The following is a 17,738-nucleotide window of genomic DNA, read 5'->3' on the forward strand; positions in this document are numbered from 1 at the left end:
ATGTCCAGTGTCCATCTTAACGTATTTTCTATATTTTAGGAACAGCGAAATGTAAGTGTGAAACTTAACTAAAATCACAAAATATTTAAATACTTTCTCACCTTTTTTTGTAATATCATGTTCGATTTTAATTATTTTTTTAACTGTATATAACGACGTTTAAAAATGTCATGTAAATCACAATTGCACAATTAAACATTGATAAACCACTCGGGATCACTTTACGTATAAATTATTTATGAGTTTTCACTTGTCGACATGGTTTGAACCCAGTTTCATAGTCTCAATATTGATCAGTATTGTGTCAATAATTGGTTCCCCGAAGACCGGTATAATTATACATCGTAGTTTAAACTTTGCACTGAATCCAATTATCCAAGAATGTTTTAATTCAAATCACTTTCTATTTGTATTGGGTGTTTTTTTTAGCGTGATACAACTTTAAATATAAATAAATAAAGAAAATATTTATTGAAATTATTTAATTTTAAATTTTTTCGGAAGAATGAACATTTACATTTATTTAAAAAAAAAAAAACAAAAATCGCACCCCCCGTCTATACTGCTAAATTCTAAATGCGTCAAACTAAGAAAAACAACAAATCGCAACCCCCCGTCCTATAGTGCCAAATTCTAAATGTGTCAAACTAAGAAAAACGACATTGAAGATTTTGACATTCGCAATTTTTAACCACAGATCAGAACATTGTACTCAATGTAATTATTTAATTATTTAATTTTGCACCACAACAGGCCAGGAGGCCCAATTACAGTGATGAATTACATCACAGAACACCCAAGCTTAAGAAAAATCACATTTTAATTTTTGTGTTCTCACCGGGAATCGAACCCGGAACCTTTCGTGCGTGAGTCAAGCGTCTTGACCCCTACACCACGGAGGCCGCCTATACTAATATACATTCATTGACAATAATTATTTATTGAAAATGTCTTAAATTGTTAATTTTGGCACTTAATAAATGTTATTATGGCAGTCTTGACGATTATAGATAATGCTATAGTGCCATTTTGCACTCCGTACGCGGTTATAATGAACTTTTTAGTAATAGCAGTTCGTCCCAGTGGACTGCATTTAATTTCTATTAAATGTCATACTTAACTCACACCGCAGTTTTTTAAATATATTTTTTTATTTAGGGCACCCTTGAAGGGGGTTGCAAAATGTCGTCCGCGACTTACAGTTTTCGCACGGCTGTAAAAATTCACCCGGCCCGATAAAATAACGTGGGGTGGATTGATATGTACCGTGTTATGTAATTATAAAAAAAAATAGTTTACTTATTAAATGACAGGTAAACACACTAACCATTACACCATGGAGTCGACTCGATTTCCTTTCGCAATTTTTTTGCCTGCGAAAAGAAACTGAACAAATAAAAGAAAAATGATAAATAAGTATCCACCCACCCTTATTTTACTGCGCTTGGTAAATTCGGACTACGCATCTAAAATGGCCCCAGCGCATTCTGTTAATAAAATTTTTGGTCACTATCAGGCGTTATTTCCGAAATGGTGCGTGTAATATTTGCTCCAATGCGCAATGATTGGTTTGTTTCCATGAACTATGGACTCTAATGGTGTCAAATCACAGGATTGTCGGAAGCCAATAATTGATTGATTATTAACGGAATAAAAAAAAAAACTATTAATTAGACAAGAGACAGTATTACCAATATAACGTTCTATCTCGACAAAAATAAACACCCATTATTTTGCTTACAACTTTTTTATGTGATTTTCGTTCTTAACTGAAATATAGCTGATTAATTTTGTACTATAGAACATACTACTACTACTACCATCACAGCATTTCGGCATTTAGGCAGAGAGAATAGACCGCCACACACGTCTATCCTGGCATACATTCCTAGCTTCTTCCACATTCCTACATCTTGTCATACATGCCCTTCGGTTCTCTCTGATTTTCACATGACCAGACTTAAGGTTATGGTTTATCTGATCATGCCACATCTTCCTTGGTCGTCCTCGTCTCACGTTACCGTTCATTTTCGCCATATATACTTGTTTTACCATTCTTTCGTCGTCCATTCGTTCTACGTGACCAAACCATCTCAGAGACCCTTTCTAAATCTTATCAATTATACTTGACTCAGATTTACACTCTCGCCTGATTTCATCATTCGTAACCCTGTCATACATTGATTTCCCACACATTCGTCTAAGAGACCGCATTTAAACCGCGTTCACTCGGCTTTCATCCTTCCTCTTCCAGTTTCATGTTTCACTTCCATACATAAGTGTTGGGAGTAAAACTTCGTTGTTCACTGCCAGTTTAGCTACGATTGACATATTTTTATTAACAATTACTGTGCTTAGTGCTCCGTTCATTTTGCTGCCCGCATTCACTCTCCTTTCAACATTTTTTTTCTACTCTTCCATCTCTTAAAACCATGCTTCCCAGATACTCAAATTCTTCTACTTGTTCAAAAAAATATTTTTTACATTTATTATGCAGTCAGTAACCTCACTATCCCTTTCAAATACCATCACCTTTGACTTACTTTCGTTCATCGCCAATTCGCTCTTCAGGCATACATTCTAGATACTATTTGTTGCAAATCATCCTTGCTGCTTGCTCACAGAACTGCATCATCAGCATACAGCAAGCAGCTTACTGAAAAATTATCCATTTTTGCTTCAATACCCAAACATTCTATCTCTTTCATACAGTTGTCCATGTATAGATTAAACAACCATGGTGACAATTCACATCCCTGTTTCACGCCTTTTGAGATCGCAATCACTTTTAAATTTAAATGACTCAAGTATTAGTTCTTATTTACGCAGTAGGATATTATCATGTGTTGGCGAAAGACCTCACAAATAAAATAAAAAAGCAAAAAAAATTGCATCAGAATTTAAATCACTCTAATTTTGAATTTTACTATTGTGAAAATGTTCTAAATTTAAAACCGCCAATAATAAGGCTTATTACTGTGATTCACTTGGTTCTAAATTTAAATAACTCAAATGTTTAATTTTTTTCACCTACCTAATCAATTTACTTATATATTTCAAATTTTTCACTTGCACTTGTTTATAATATCGCACCATGAGTACTTTTGTGTGTTAAGTCAAAAAACACAGTTTAGAGATATAAGCATTTAGAGTTAGGAACTAAAAATTCTATTTGATTTTCATGTTTTGGTTTTAGAAAATTTGGCGTGACCCAGGGGTTTGGGTTATCTCTATCTAATACACTAATCAATAATGACAATCGGACAATGTCCGTTAATGAATAAATAAATATATCAAGCTTATGCATTTGTGTATTATGTCCTAATAATACAGTAAAGTACTAAGCCTCTTCAACTATTTTTATGATACTTTATTGTTGTTTTTTGAATTACTATGGTAACATTAAAAATAAATCAAAAAAATCTGAACAAAACTTTATACTTATCTCAAAAATGATATTTTTGGACTAAAATTGTAAAATTACTCGTTTTCGGTCGATGTTATCGTGTTTAGGAAAAGAGCCTAAAAAAAAAGAACTTGTTTCTAAATTCAAGCAACAAAAAATTGGATATGAAATATTTACTGTGACGTTTTTCTTTTAAATTAAAATAACTAAAATAATGACAATTATAATATGAACTTTCTTCTAAATTCAAACGACATAAAAACTCCAGAAATATTACTTTGCTTCTAAATTCAAATCACTTTATTCGGGATGTTTTCACTTTCTTCGGGATGTTTCTACCGGTATTTCACTCGCGCAAGTGGAGCTTACTCGCGTGAAAGCTCGACTCGCCTGACCCGCACCAACATTCGCGTCGCGAGGAGCAATGAACAATGTGCAACTTCCCACCCCGCCGACGTTTAAATAGTTTTTCACGGCCGTGACATTGACTCGGTAACATTGCGCCTCGTTACGCGATCACCGGCGGGTAGTTCACCGACTAATGACGTCATAAAAATCCCGGCGTACCGACAATTACGTTGCAATTTTTTTTTTATTTCAATAAAATATCTCTAGGTGCTAATTATTGACATTATTCGATGCTTTTGTTATGATTCGCGAGGAGATTTAGTAATAATATTGCTAACAAAAGTTTTACTTTTAATTTTCTGAATATGTGAACTCTGTGAACTTTTTAATCGCTATTATGTTCAAACGTATACGTAAATGCTTTTGTAATACTTCAAGGCAAAACTTTTTAATACGCTTGTAATTGTGTATGTTTTCGGTTATTTGATTTAAAATTTTCAATAGAATAAGTAATATTTAACATAATAATAGATAACCCTTTAATTGAATCGCTCAGTTGGTTTTTTTTATGCGCGGGCATAAATAATTTTCGACAAATTTATATATACTAAAATTTAGTTTTTCAAGTCAAAATAGAACAACTTTATTTTTCACCACTTATTTTTTTTTCTACCGACCGTTTTCAAAGCCACACAAGCTTCTTTACCATGGTATACTTAACTAACGAATCTTATCCTGTTTTTTTTTCACAGTGATAACTAAATATTATCGAATAAATATACATCGATCAGTTTACAACAGATATTAATAGAATAAAACTAATAATAATCGATATAATGAGAACCTGATAAAATATTAAATAAAAGCAAAAACTCAAACTAATAAAGGGGCTTGTGTAGCTTTGAATCCGGTCAGCATAAAAATAAAAATATGTGGTTAAAAACAAAGTTGTTATTTATTGACTTATTTGAATAATTACAAAATTAGTGCTTCAAATATAAAATTAAAAATATTAAAAAATAGAAAAAATACATGTTTATTTTTCATAACTTATTTCCATATTATCTCTTATCTACCTGCTGACAAACCTTTAAAATAGGGGCTTAGCGGGTTATTTCTTTTAAAAATATGTATTTAAAAAATATAGTTATAAAACCTTGCACTTTATTGTATGCGGTATGTCAATAGTCAAATGATAATAAGGAAGCACTATAATGTTAAGCTATAGTATGCCTAGGAAAGCGGTGCCATCATCTAGCGGTCGTAATATGCCGTGGTGCGGTGAGCGTTATTAGACGACCGTTTTAACGGTGTCCAGATATGTAAACTTAAAGAAAGCGGCTTCATTATCTAGCGGCCGTGAAAACTCATCTGTCAAAAATATGCACCCGCGATCTGTAATATCTTTCAGATGTCATACTGTTGTATTCAATTACGTAGAAATAATATTATGAAAAATGTTCCGCAATAGAAAAACGATATTATAATACACGATAAACTTTTTTTTGTAGCAAATACACATTGTTTTATTACTCAGGTGAATATTTACATTGTAATAGGTATCTGATATTTCAAGTGTTTTCTCGACATTTCTCCACAAGTTTTATTTTAACTGGGTTTTTACTGTATTTTCTTTTCAAATTATATAAAGCTTCGTATTTTTTTACAACAACAATCACCATTTCGTCATTTTCACTAGTTCACATCACGTTTGCACTCATTTTGATAGGCAAAAATTTTCACCGCTACATGAGAAAAACCATTCTACAACTGTTTGCACCGCTATGACAGCTGTTCTGCAAATGGCGGCACTGCCGTTTGACTTTCTGATGCGACCTTATCTCCCTTAGTTCTAGATTTACCACTTTCTCCGTTCTAGAAAGCGTTTTTAAATATTTATTTGGTTTTTGTAAAAAAAGTTTTCTGGTTAATATATTGAGATATATTTAGTTAAGATGTTGAAATTTGCTTTGTTTTTTAATTGTTCTGAATATGTTTTTAAAAAAATGTAAGTATTACTTAAACTCCCGAATAAAAAACCTCAGCCCTGCGGGAAATTGGGTATGAAAAATGTTTTCTTACGCGCGCTAAAAATTAGCGCATTAAATTATACGGCAAACTCTATGAAATGTGCGAAAAAAAAAATTTTTTTTATATAAAAACGAACTATATTGAAAGACGTCACTAGTTCATATGAATCAACCAATTTAAAAAAAAAAGTAAAATACGAAAATATTAATACGAAAATTAACAAAGAGAAGTAATTTGTAGCTTTGAATAAAAACAATAAAAAATAAAAATCAAAACAATTTTGAACAATATCAAATCATAAAAAAATAAAACTGTTCTTTTGTTAAATTTACGTTTAAATTATAAAATAATTGTGTAATTAATTATTTCAGTTTAGTTTCAGTGCCAAAATACTGCGTTTATTGGCAAAAGTAGTAAATATAATTAACTCGCAATACAAAAACATAAATGAACTTATGATAGGTGCTAAAAATATAATGATAATATAACTATCAAAATTTAACATTGTAAAATTGCATGGAAATATTCTTAGCAACATCACCGGGGCTGGTATTCTGAACGAAATGGGCGCGAAGAGATCGCTCTGTTAGCGTGCATTTAGTACGTAAATACGCGTAAAAATTGCGCTTTCTACGCGCGCTTTTGCTTTCTGAATACCACTCCAGGGGCGCGATTATAAACGCTATATTCATTGGTACGTATCGAGACAGTATATTTAGCTTTTCTTCTATTTCTATCTACCTCGGAATGGCAAATTTTGATCTACCGACATGTCGATACATGCTTTCATTGCGTCATTTGATTAAATGGTAGCGCTGAATCTTTACTGTGCGTTAAATACAAAATTAAAATAAAAAAGAAAACAACTTTGTTTTTAACCAGTTGTTACGGTTAGTTGCGTAAACCATGACGAAGAATCTTTGAAACTGATCTACGAAAAAAAATAGTGGTTAAAACCAAAGTAGTTTTATTTATATCATTATAATGAATAACCTCAAAGTTAGTGCTTCAAATAAAAAATATATTTAATTAAAGTATTTATCTGCCGTATTTTAAATAGGTTTCTGCAATAAAAAGTAACAACTTCAAAAGGATTAAAAAAGTAAATAAATCTCAATTGAAGCAAAAAGTGTTCGCTCATACGTGATTTTTATATGACAATTCCCAAGACGTTATGCGTAACTTTTCGTCTATCTATATTTACCTTCGTATTACGAAGCCGGCTCTATCGATTTGTCATGCGTGGTCTCAGGAAGATAGGAAAAATGTAATGACTATATTTATTTTTTATAATGGCTATATTTTTCCCAAATCTCAAAGGTCACGTGATCTTACTGCATGCGCTCTAATTAACCCAACGTTTCTAACTGTACCGCTAGATGGTGCTGTACCAACTGTCAAAATTCAATCCGCGCTAAATGTCGTATTGAAATTGACATATTTCTGAAACAAAATGGCTACCTCCAAACGATTTCAAATTTAAATTAATTATTATGGAACAAAATTTTTGTCACTTAAAATGCGTAGATATGTGCGCTGCGGGATACTTGAGCCCTCGGTACATAACGATATACTTTTTTCTTTGTATTTATTTTTATTAAAGAAGGTAAAACATGAACAGAAAATATAAAAGGTAAAATAATGAAACCCACTAAACCGCGAAACCGGCTTGTCAGCAGGTTTCTTATTTTTACTTTGCAAAGAAAAAAAGTTAGAGAAATTATCTAAATTACTACTACTACAACTACCATCACGCCATTTCACCGTAGGGGTAGACAGAGAAAATGGACCGCCACACACGTCTATCCTGGCATACATTCCTAGCTTCTTCCACATTCATACATCTTCGGTTATGTCTGCTTTTGACATGACCAGACTTAAGATTTTGGTTTATCTGATCATGCCACGTCTTCCTTGGTCGTTCTCGTCTCACGTTGCTGTTCATTTTCGCCATGTGTACTTGTTTTATCATTCTTTCGTCGTCCATTCGTTCTAGGTGACCAAACCATCTCAGAGACCCTTTCCATATAAATTTAAAAAGTAATATAAACATTATTAAGAACTAAAAGCACTATAAGAACTTAGCTCAAAACCCGAAGATACGGCTAGTTCTATGATCCAGGGATTAAATGATCGAGATAACTATAATTTCTATACTAATGTAGTGCCCTATGCACCATTCGGCGTGGACAAAGTGATGCTGATGGTGACATTGAAAATATATAATCGCGGAGTTAGTTATATTGTGGTTTATGTAATCGTTTTCTTGAAAAAATATGTATTAGTTGATTGCTATAAAATTATAGTAATTGAGATTACTTTTAGATGATAATTATTTTATTGTTCGTTCGCGTCAATATAATCGTAATTTGATTGAAAAACAAAACATTTATGTAATTATTGTATTGTTTTGTTCATAATTACATAATGAAGACCTGTGGTAAAAAAGATTTTATGATTTTCTCAAGTTGGATTTCTGCTTTATATTTTGACATTTTCGCCACGTCCACGGCGCACAGTTCGTCGGCAGTCCACGTCCGATTTACGGGACACGTACCTGACTCGGAAGGGACTGACTGACGCGGGAATCGGCCGCGGACAGTGAGTGGCCTGGAGAGATTTCGTGGATAGGGTATGCTCCTCCCAGGGAGCAGACATCAATTCGGTAGTGCGATCTTTCACAATGAAAATATTCAGATAGCTAAACAATTATGTCTGACTGCATCACCGTCGTATATTTGAGAGTTCTTCAAACGTTTTATTTTGGTCCAGCATAATTCCTGTACGTTTATTTTATGAACAATATTTTAAGTTTGTCCAAATATTGTTAATAAATCCAACTGGTCCTTAAAGAAGTATAGAAATTTAAAAAATAAAATTTTCAGGCGTTGCCTAGTGTGTAGGTGAAATAATTCAATTAGATCTAGAATCTCACCCGCATAAATAAAGGTTTCAGCTCTTTAACTTCACAAACATCAACAGATGAAAGAATTGAAGAAATATAGATGTTCAAATATGGGCAGAATGGTGAATGTTACACAGTGTGTAAAGTGGCCACTTAAACCAGCCATTGACAGGTCATAAGCCCTGTAGATGCCTAGACTTCTATATTACCTTCTCTAAAATGTTATTCATCTCAGTTGTAATATGTTTATTTTATGATTCTTTGGTACACGTTGCTCTTCATATCAAATATTTTTAGTGTATTACATAATTATTTATTTATCATTTTAACGGCCGTAGCCAATTTGTACAACATTAAAGTCAAATACAAAGTTATATAATAGAAATAAAACATTCAACAATGTTTGAGTATGTCCAAATGCTTGCAGACTGGCTGGATTTCATCCCTAGGGAGTTATTCATAAATTTATTTCAACAGAGAGGTAAAACATTTTTGAGAAGGGAATATGGAAGTCTAGGCATTTACAGGGCTTATGACTTGTCATTGGCTGGTTTAAGTTGCCACTTTACACACTGTGTAACATTCACCATTCTGCCCATGTTTGAACATCCACATTTTCTCAACTCTTCAATCCGTTGACTTTTGTGAAGTAAAAGAGCTGAAGCCTTTAAACCAGCCAATGACAGGTCATAAGCCCTGTAAATCACCAGACTTCCATATTCCCTTCTCAAAAACGTTTTCCCTCTCTTTTGAAATAAATTTAAAAAATAAATAAAACATAGTTAATTGTTACGGTTTAACTCGATAAAAGTAATGTATAATAAAAAAATATGTATGATAAAACAGTGAAATATTGATGAAAAGTAGTAAAAAAGAAACGCATTTTATTTTTATTAATATAACATAGGCACACAAATTCTTTATATGAGTATATTATACAAACAGACTGAATCTTTGGTTCATCGGATATTGTTGCAAAGTCAGTAGTACTTACTTCCAATGTACAAACGAATGAGCATGCACCTATCTAGGTAGCAAGTATGACTGCTTGGATATAAAAATAAAAAAAAAAATTAAAAGTAGTAGGACATAAACAATACAAAATAAAATAATCGCTGTGCTACGGCCATGAAGGTTTCATTTGAAAAAGTTATATAATTAAATTTAAAATAATACCATTTTTTTTTTATCATTCCATGTCTGCTCCTTAGTTGGAGCATATGGTGTCCACGAAGTTCTTTCAGGCATCTCTGACCAGGCATCACTTTGACCAACGTCTTTCTAATAATTATATTTCATCATTATAAAACGATTCCGATTTGTCTCCAAAATACTCATCCACGGTTGCAATGATTTCTCCATTCGATGTAAAAAGGCTTTCCAGCAAGGAATTACTTGTGGTTTCAAAAAAGAAAATAGTCGCCGATGGCCAAATCCGGCGAATACGGTGGATGGTCAAGCAATTCGTACTTTAATATTTGATTTTAGCCAATGTCAAAACGCTTTTGTGACCTGGTGCGTCGTCTTGATGAAAAATGTTTTTTTCTTCGCTAACCCTGGTTTAAGCTCACGAGTTTTTTTTATCCAGCTAATCCAAAAGCCTTGTTCAATATTTAGAATTTATTGTTTCACCTTTCTGAAGATAATAAATCAACAAAATTCCTTTGTAATCCCAAAGGGAACTCGGTGTTCTTTTAAATAATAAACTCGACTACATTGAACATGTCAGGCACATTACAAGTGCCGCATTTAAAATATTAGATTTTGTAACTAGTCACCAAACTATTTAAATATATAAATACCCTGAAAATCATAGAATTAAGAATAGTCCAGAGGGAGCGTTGAATCATATTTGAATACATCGGACTGTGTCCAATAATTCCCCCACTTAGGCACAATTTCGCCGCGCGCATACGTTAAGTCGCCGGGTAATGTTGCTTGATGGGAAAAAAAAATCATAACACAAATGTAAGGTAAAAAAAAGAAATCTGTTAATTTCTCTAAAATTTTATTGTGCACGCGGAAACGTGAAAATGATTGACAACAGATTAGATAAATAAAGGGTCATTTAATAAGAGTAATTGAATTGATGAACTTTGAGCTTAAAATATAAAACAAATATTTGACACAAAACGGATATTTTTATATCATGCTAAATAATATTTGATGTTTTGAAGATAATTTCATTCAAATGTCTCCCACAGCGTTGTATAATCCGAGGTCTAATTTTCATTAGTTTTTTTATTAAATGATCAAAGTAGGGTAAAAAAAAATCTACCCTGGCAACACTAACGAAATTTCCATTTTGTTTCTTCGACAATCTGACCAATGGAAAAATAATTCAATTTTTAAGTAATTCATTTGCTACTTCAACATTCGTTTGTTCATTACACTTGAAATTTGATGCCATCGTGTTTCTTTAAGATCCTAGCAGTATTTATACACTTTAAAAGGACACAACACGGCATAGTTGAATACAAATCAGGAGTGGCCTACTGAGCGACGTCTACGAAGAAACTAATGGGGCAAAACGTAAACCTACTCATTTATGAGTAGTTGAGTCGCCTTCTGTTTGATGTGCTTATGCGGTTTTTTTTTAATTTTTTTTTTATTTATTAATAAAACATATAAGACATAATTATCATGATATTATATTCCCAGGAGTTGTACGAGAAAACTCATTTGGGACGGTACATAAAAAAAATAGTACATTTCTTGTAACAATACATAGTATACATTTAAACAATAAAAATTTTAACAAATTTTAACAATCTATGAACTTAATATTAAAAAAGGAAAGAAAACATTTAAACAATCTGTGAACTTAATATTAAAGAAGAAAATAAAAACATTCAAACAATCTGTGAACTTAATATTAAAAAAGAAAAGAAAAACATTTAAACATTCTGTGAAATTAATATTAAAAAAGAAAATAAAAACATTTAAACATTCTGTGAACTTAATATTAAAAAAAGAAAAGAAAAACATTTAAACCTAAAACACAATATATAGACTATTCACAGAAACTGAGCTAAAAACTATCACTATAGTTTATGATGTTTGAAATTATTTCTGAACTATTCTTTATTCTATGCTGAAAATGTTGTATTACGCATTGCTTTAATCTGGTCCCAAAATAATAAATGAAAAGGAAATTTGATGAAAGAATTTCTTTTGAATAAAAACAGGAATAAAAAATACTCAAATATAGAATGTGAACAGATTATCGAATAAATTAGGTACGTATTTGTTAAAATTTTTCCTCGTGCGAAAAAATATCTGAAAAATTCTAAACATGTTTTTAGCGTTTTTTTCTTCTTAATCTTTTGCCAATAACTCAATAAGCCATACGCCCAATAAACATGTTGTCTCTGCCACCACGTGTCAATTCAATTGATTTATTCAGCAAGTATTTTATCACTATTACATTTCACAGCAACCCGGACAGGGGTCTTAAGTCTAAAGCATAAGGCCAATTGATGAAGTACTCGGATGAGGAAAAAACCCTGCTCAGTCACCAACACGGAACTAGGTATATTTCAGCCGTGAAACTGGTAGAGTCCAGAGCACAGAACTTCTATGGAAGTAGAACAACTGGATTTCTTGTACCAAGGCTGTTTAACAAGCTTCTATTTATTATTAATTTTGTGTACATTTTATTTTTTATAAATAATTTCTAATGTTTTTTATTTGTATTAGAAACGTACCGATAAAGGATTCATTTTTTTTTTATTTTTATGAATAAATTTCATAAAAGGTACATGTTTTTTAAAAATTCTCTACATATCTACTTTTACACATCTAGTAAATGTTATCACTGTAACTCTCCAAAAAAAAAAACTCTTGTGCTTCACGCGATATATATTTAAAAAAAATTGTTTATATATTTTAACGGTTAAAAAAACTGGAACCATTTATCGGCTCTACCAACATGTTGTCGATACGCGTTCTCAAGCGCATGCGCATTATGTCATCTCAAACGTCAAATGATCTGACGCATGCTCTGTAACTTCCTCGATTTTTTGTCTAAGCGATAGATGGTGTTGTCACTGCTGTCTTAACAATCGAACTGTGCTCCGCACTCAATGACCAATTACAATTTACTTATTTGTCTTTTGTGTTTTGAACAGGTTTCTGTGGTATAGACTAGCCACCTCAAAACTTTTTTTTAAATTTAAATAAATCCCAATTAAAGACAAAAAACTTACTTGAACATATTTTTTGACACTTCCAGTGCTTTGATATGTGTTCCGTTGGGTACGGGTGCCCTTGATACCTATCAATGTAGTTACCTAAAAAATCGAAGATGCAGACATAGTGCTCCACACAGTGAAAATTAAAACATGGAATATTAGACCCTTGGACTAAGATTAGAACTGTGGAGGAAATGTGTTTCGCAGTTTCGCACTGCTCGCGAGAGGGCAGCTTTCTCCCAAGTGATTGTCAATGTCGGAGGGACCTGAAATGACACGCGAAGAAGAAGACAAGATCGACAGAGTATCTTCGCAATCACTCCGGAGTATTTATCTTCTACTTGGTGAAAATTAAGACGGTAAAAATTGTACACAAAATCGCATCGGGTAACGATGGCATATACTAATCTTTTACCAGACATCAACACTACCACATTTAAAAAGCAAAGACAGGCGCAGGACAGTCATCAAAACTATACGATGGACTTAAACACTTGAAAAATTAGATTGGAGACAAGTTAAAAATCAGCCTTAAAAAGCACAGATGATTACACTAACCAGACGAGACGTAATATGACTAGACTTCCAAATAAATAAACGAATTAAAATTAACATAAAAACTATACCGTTGTATTTATTTATTTATTAAACACTTTATATACATATACAAATGAGGGTGGGCATATTTTATTTATTTGACGGACTTTTGCAGTCCATTCTAACGATGGTAAATACAATTTCATATAATAAATACAGGCACTAATAAAATAAAATACAACTAAATAAAATTAAAGCTAGGACAAAAAAATAAAAATTACGACCTCAAGACAAGATCCGGTCTATCTTAGTGATTTTTTTAAATCTATAAAGACTTACATCAAAAAAGTCCAGATCTTGTCTCGAGTTTACAATACGACACAATCGGGACATTGGTGCATGCAAGCCATCGTTTGTGCTGTGTTGATCGAGGAACAGCACATTGTTATTTCGCATCCGGCGGATCGGAACATTGAATACCACTTGTTCCAGTAAAAATGGTTCATCAATTAAGCCATTCAGCAAATTAAACCTAAATATGGAGTCAATGCTATTTCTACGTTTTTGTAGACTTGAGATTTTCAACATTGACTCCATTTCTCCGTAAGTGTAGTCTCCTCTCTCGAGGCCAATCATCCATGCTACTTTTCTTAGCAAACGATGTTGCACCGATTCGATACGATTTATCCGGCCTACATATAAGGGAGACCAGATCACGGATGCATATTCTAAAAGAGGACGAACAAGTGAGCAATATAATGTTTTGACCGTGAACATATTAGTAAAGTCACAAGATGTCCTGCTAACAAAACCCAAAAGTTTTAGTGACTTGTTAATCATAGTATCAATATGTTCATTAAAGATAAGTTTACAGTCCATGATAACTTCGAAGTCCTTAATAGACTTGACTACATCTAAATTAATATTTTCTTGTAATCAAACGAGATAGATTTTTTCATTCTATAAAAGACATTATATTGCTTTAAGTTAATTTCTTCCTACCTACCCAAACTGTTAAGTTTGAATTTGGTAAGGTATCCAAAACAAAACACTTTTATTGATTTGATTCTACTTTTATTTTTCTAAAAATATATGTTCAGTTTGAGAAAATAAATAGTAGGTATATGGACATATTCCAGGTATATATAAATGCAATTTTTTTTATAGAATCGAAAATTAACTAAAAATCTACACTATACTATGAAAAGAGGAGGGATCATAGTAAAGGTTTGGATGGCTTCCGCATCTCTCGAATGCAATTCCCCCTCGGAATATTACCAACAAATATTATTTTGTACTAAAACACATTATTATTTTTTAATAAAATATGTCAAGATTCTGTATTTGTTTTATTGACTAGTTTCGCAACACTGCCCTAGTTGCATTATTGATGCGATTTCAGTCACTGGCCTCCTTCATACTTCGTACCGAACCGGATCTGCAAGGATCCCTTGGCCGACACTCTGAAGTTTGGGCCTGGAAGGTCCTTCCAGTTTACAGGCGATCGTGACTCGTTACTGACAATGAATAGTGTATGATTTTTCTAAGAACGCTCTCCTGACCTAGTATAGCTACTGGAAACATTTTTAAGGAGGGAATATGCAAGTCTAGGCATTTACAGGGCTAATGACCTGTCATTGGCTGGTTTAAGTGGCCACTTTACACAATGGTGAATGTTACACAATGGTGAATACACAATGGTGAATGTTACACAGTGTGTAAAGTGGCTACTTAAACCAGCCAATGATAGGTCATAAGCCCTGTAAATGCCTAGACTTTCATATTCCCTTCTTAATAATGTTTCCCCTCTCTGTTGCAATAAATTTAAGTATTTACAGGTATTTATTTATTTCTCATCATATTCCATACATAAATTTATACATGTATACAGAGTTGCTTTCACTATCTAACTAGGGTTATTTCACCGTTTTAAGCTAGTAAAAAAATATGTATATGAAAAACTGTAATCAATACATAAAAACAATAAATAAAGTTATAAAACGCAGTGAAAAACATAGTAAAATACATGGCAAAAAAACATAGTTTTTTTATATTTTTTTTAAGAAAAGAAGTATTCGCGTTCTTGTAATTTACGCAAATATTTAATTTTTAGGGCCATTTTCAACGAGTTGTAAATAACGCACTATTAGAAAATGGGAATCAAGTTGGGGTAGAGTGGGATTCGAACTACGGACCTTTGATCCGTGAGTCCGAGACACTAGCCGCGGGACCACAAACCACATTTTAAAAAACCCAGTTAAATACGTAGTAAAAATAAAACACATAGTAAAAGTTTAACCGTTTAGTTAAAGTTAAACGTTAAAGTTTAAAAATAAAACCGTTTTGAACCACTTGCAGAAGCCTGGATTTAAAAATAAGCTCGATGTTTGAGTGCCACACGAGCTGACGCATAAAAACCTCATGGACCGAATTTACACCTGCGAATCGCTGTTGAATCGCAACAAAATCGACCCATTTCTGAAGCAAATCGTGACTAGTGATGAAAAGTGGGTCACTGACGACAATGTCAAGCCATAGGGATCGTGGTCAAAAGCCAACGAAGCGGCCCAGACCGTAGCCAAGCCAGGACTGACGAAGCTGTTGCTGTGTGTTTGGTGGGATCGGCAGGGAATACTCTACTATGAGCTTCTCCCCTATGGCAAAACGCGCAATTCTGCCCTCTACTGTGAACAACTCGACCATTAGAAGCTGGCGATCGAACAAAAGCGGCTAGCATTGGTGATTAGGAGAGAAATCGTGTTTCATCAGGACAACGCCAGGCCGCACACATCTTTATCGACGCGCCAGAAGCTCCGGGAGCTCGAATGGGAGGTTCTTATGCATCCTCCCTATAGTCCAGACCTGGCACTATGTGACTACCACCTGTTTCTGTCCATGGCCAACGCGCTTGGGGGTACAAATTTGGCCTCAATAGAGGCCTGTGAAAATTTGTTGTCCGAGTTTTTTGCCAATAGGGACAAGGGCTTCTACGAGAGAGGCATTATGAATTCTCGCTGGCAACAAGTTATCGAACAGAACGGCGCATATTTAATTGAAATAAAATACACTTCTAATAAAGCATTGAAATAAAGCGAAAAACACGAAACTACTTTTTATCCGACCTATTACAATGATTCGAGAAAGAAAAAACAATAGTAAGCAATTGATTATTTAGTATCACGGGTTATTTGACATTGTGACTACTTGAATATCGGCTTTTCTCAATACAGGTGCGGTGTATGGTGTAATATGTAATATGGAGCAAATCATTGGGCAGTAGGAAAACAATCAGAATATTAAGTTATTTCGTAATTGAACTGGAGGTTGAAGGAATCCGGCAAAACTGATAACTTTTCGCCGTCCACATTCCTAACATGCTTAGTTTCGTAATCAAGTGTTATTGTCGGTGTATGTATGCATGTGTTTTTTTTCTTTAAGTAGGCATTATGCCGTTTGTATGATAAAATAAAAAAATGAAATGAGTTCTTTCCAACAAAAGTTTCGTTCGTTGGTCTATGAAGAGTAGACTATTTTTTTATATATGTTTTTATTTTATTAACATAAACGGCAAATCTGGCTTTTACGAACATTTATAATACTAAAATATTTGGCTTAATATATATATATTTTTTAAACATAAATTTCCTTATACCCAAGATCTATAAAAAAAAATTAAACCTAAAAATTATACAAGATTTAAAAAATAACCTAAAAATTATGCAGCATATTCAGTAAAATGTTTAAATAATAAAACATTATACAGTAATACAACAAGAAAATCATAAGCACTGTTTCATACAGCCGGGCAAAGTGAACGAAAAACTGTATATATTATGAAATGTATGAATAAATAAATAAAATTACCATTCATCATCTTTGAAAAATTTCAAAAGATTTGTTCAATAGGAACAATACCCTACACTAAATATATCAGATACGTAGGAATAACTATTGCCGAGTTCACGAAGCCTATTTTATACGGCATTACAAGTATACACTGTCCGTGAATTGTTACTACAAATCGGTGGCACCTGTCTAGTCATTCTTCCAGGCACCCTGAAGTTGATGAGAGATAGTAGTTCAGGGCAATCCCATATTGAATTTACAATTTTGAATAAATTTAAAAGGACTATAATTTTTCTCTTATCGTTAAGTTTGAACAAATTTAATGTTTTTAGTAAAAATCGTAATTTTAAAATTCATTCACTAAGTTTAAAATTTTTATACCGTAAGAATTTTTTTCGGTCAAAACGAAATGAAATTTTTTTGACTCTCGTATAGTGCCAGTACTCCTATGTGGGTACAAATCCTGGCACCT

At 32.8% G+C, this 17,738-nt stretch overlaps 2 protein-coding genes across 2 annotated transcripts in view; one reads left to right on the forward strand and one right to left on the reverse strand.

Annotated features, from left to right (window-relative positions):
• The window catches only part of LOC148277736 (glucose dehydrogenase [FAD, quinone]-like), a 34,624-nt gene extending 30,783 nt beyond the window's left edge, over window positions 1-3,841 (reverse strand). Inside the window, exons 1-2 of the mRNA XM_088232478.1 lie at window positions 3,684-3,841; window positions 102-439 (exon numbers count right to left, since the gene is read on the reverse strand). Of these exons, the coding sequence (XP_088088604.1) occupies window positions 102-119 (18 nt within the window). The 5' untranslated portion in view covers window positions 120-439; window positions 3,684-3,841. The remainder of the gene's footprint in view (window positions 1-101; window positions 440-3,683) is intronic.
• Flo2 (flotillin-2) overlaps window positions 1-17,738 on the forward strand; it is a 704,941-nt gene that overhangs the window by 82,143 nt on the left and 605,060 nt on the right. The window lies entirely within an intron of this gene.

This window comes from Micrasema longulum, unplaced genomic scaffold (genome assembly GCF_059751315.1).
Source record: "Micrasema longulum isolate JH-2025_06_02 unplaced genomic scaffold, ASM5975131v1 h1tg000987l, whole genome shotgun sequence".
Taxonomy (NCBI): domain Eukaryota; kingdom Metazoa; phylum Arthropoda; class Insecta; order Trichoptera; family Brachycentridae; genus Micrasema; species Micrasema longulum.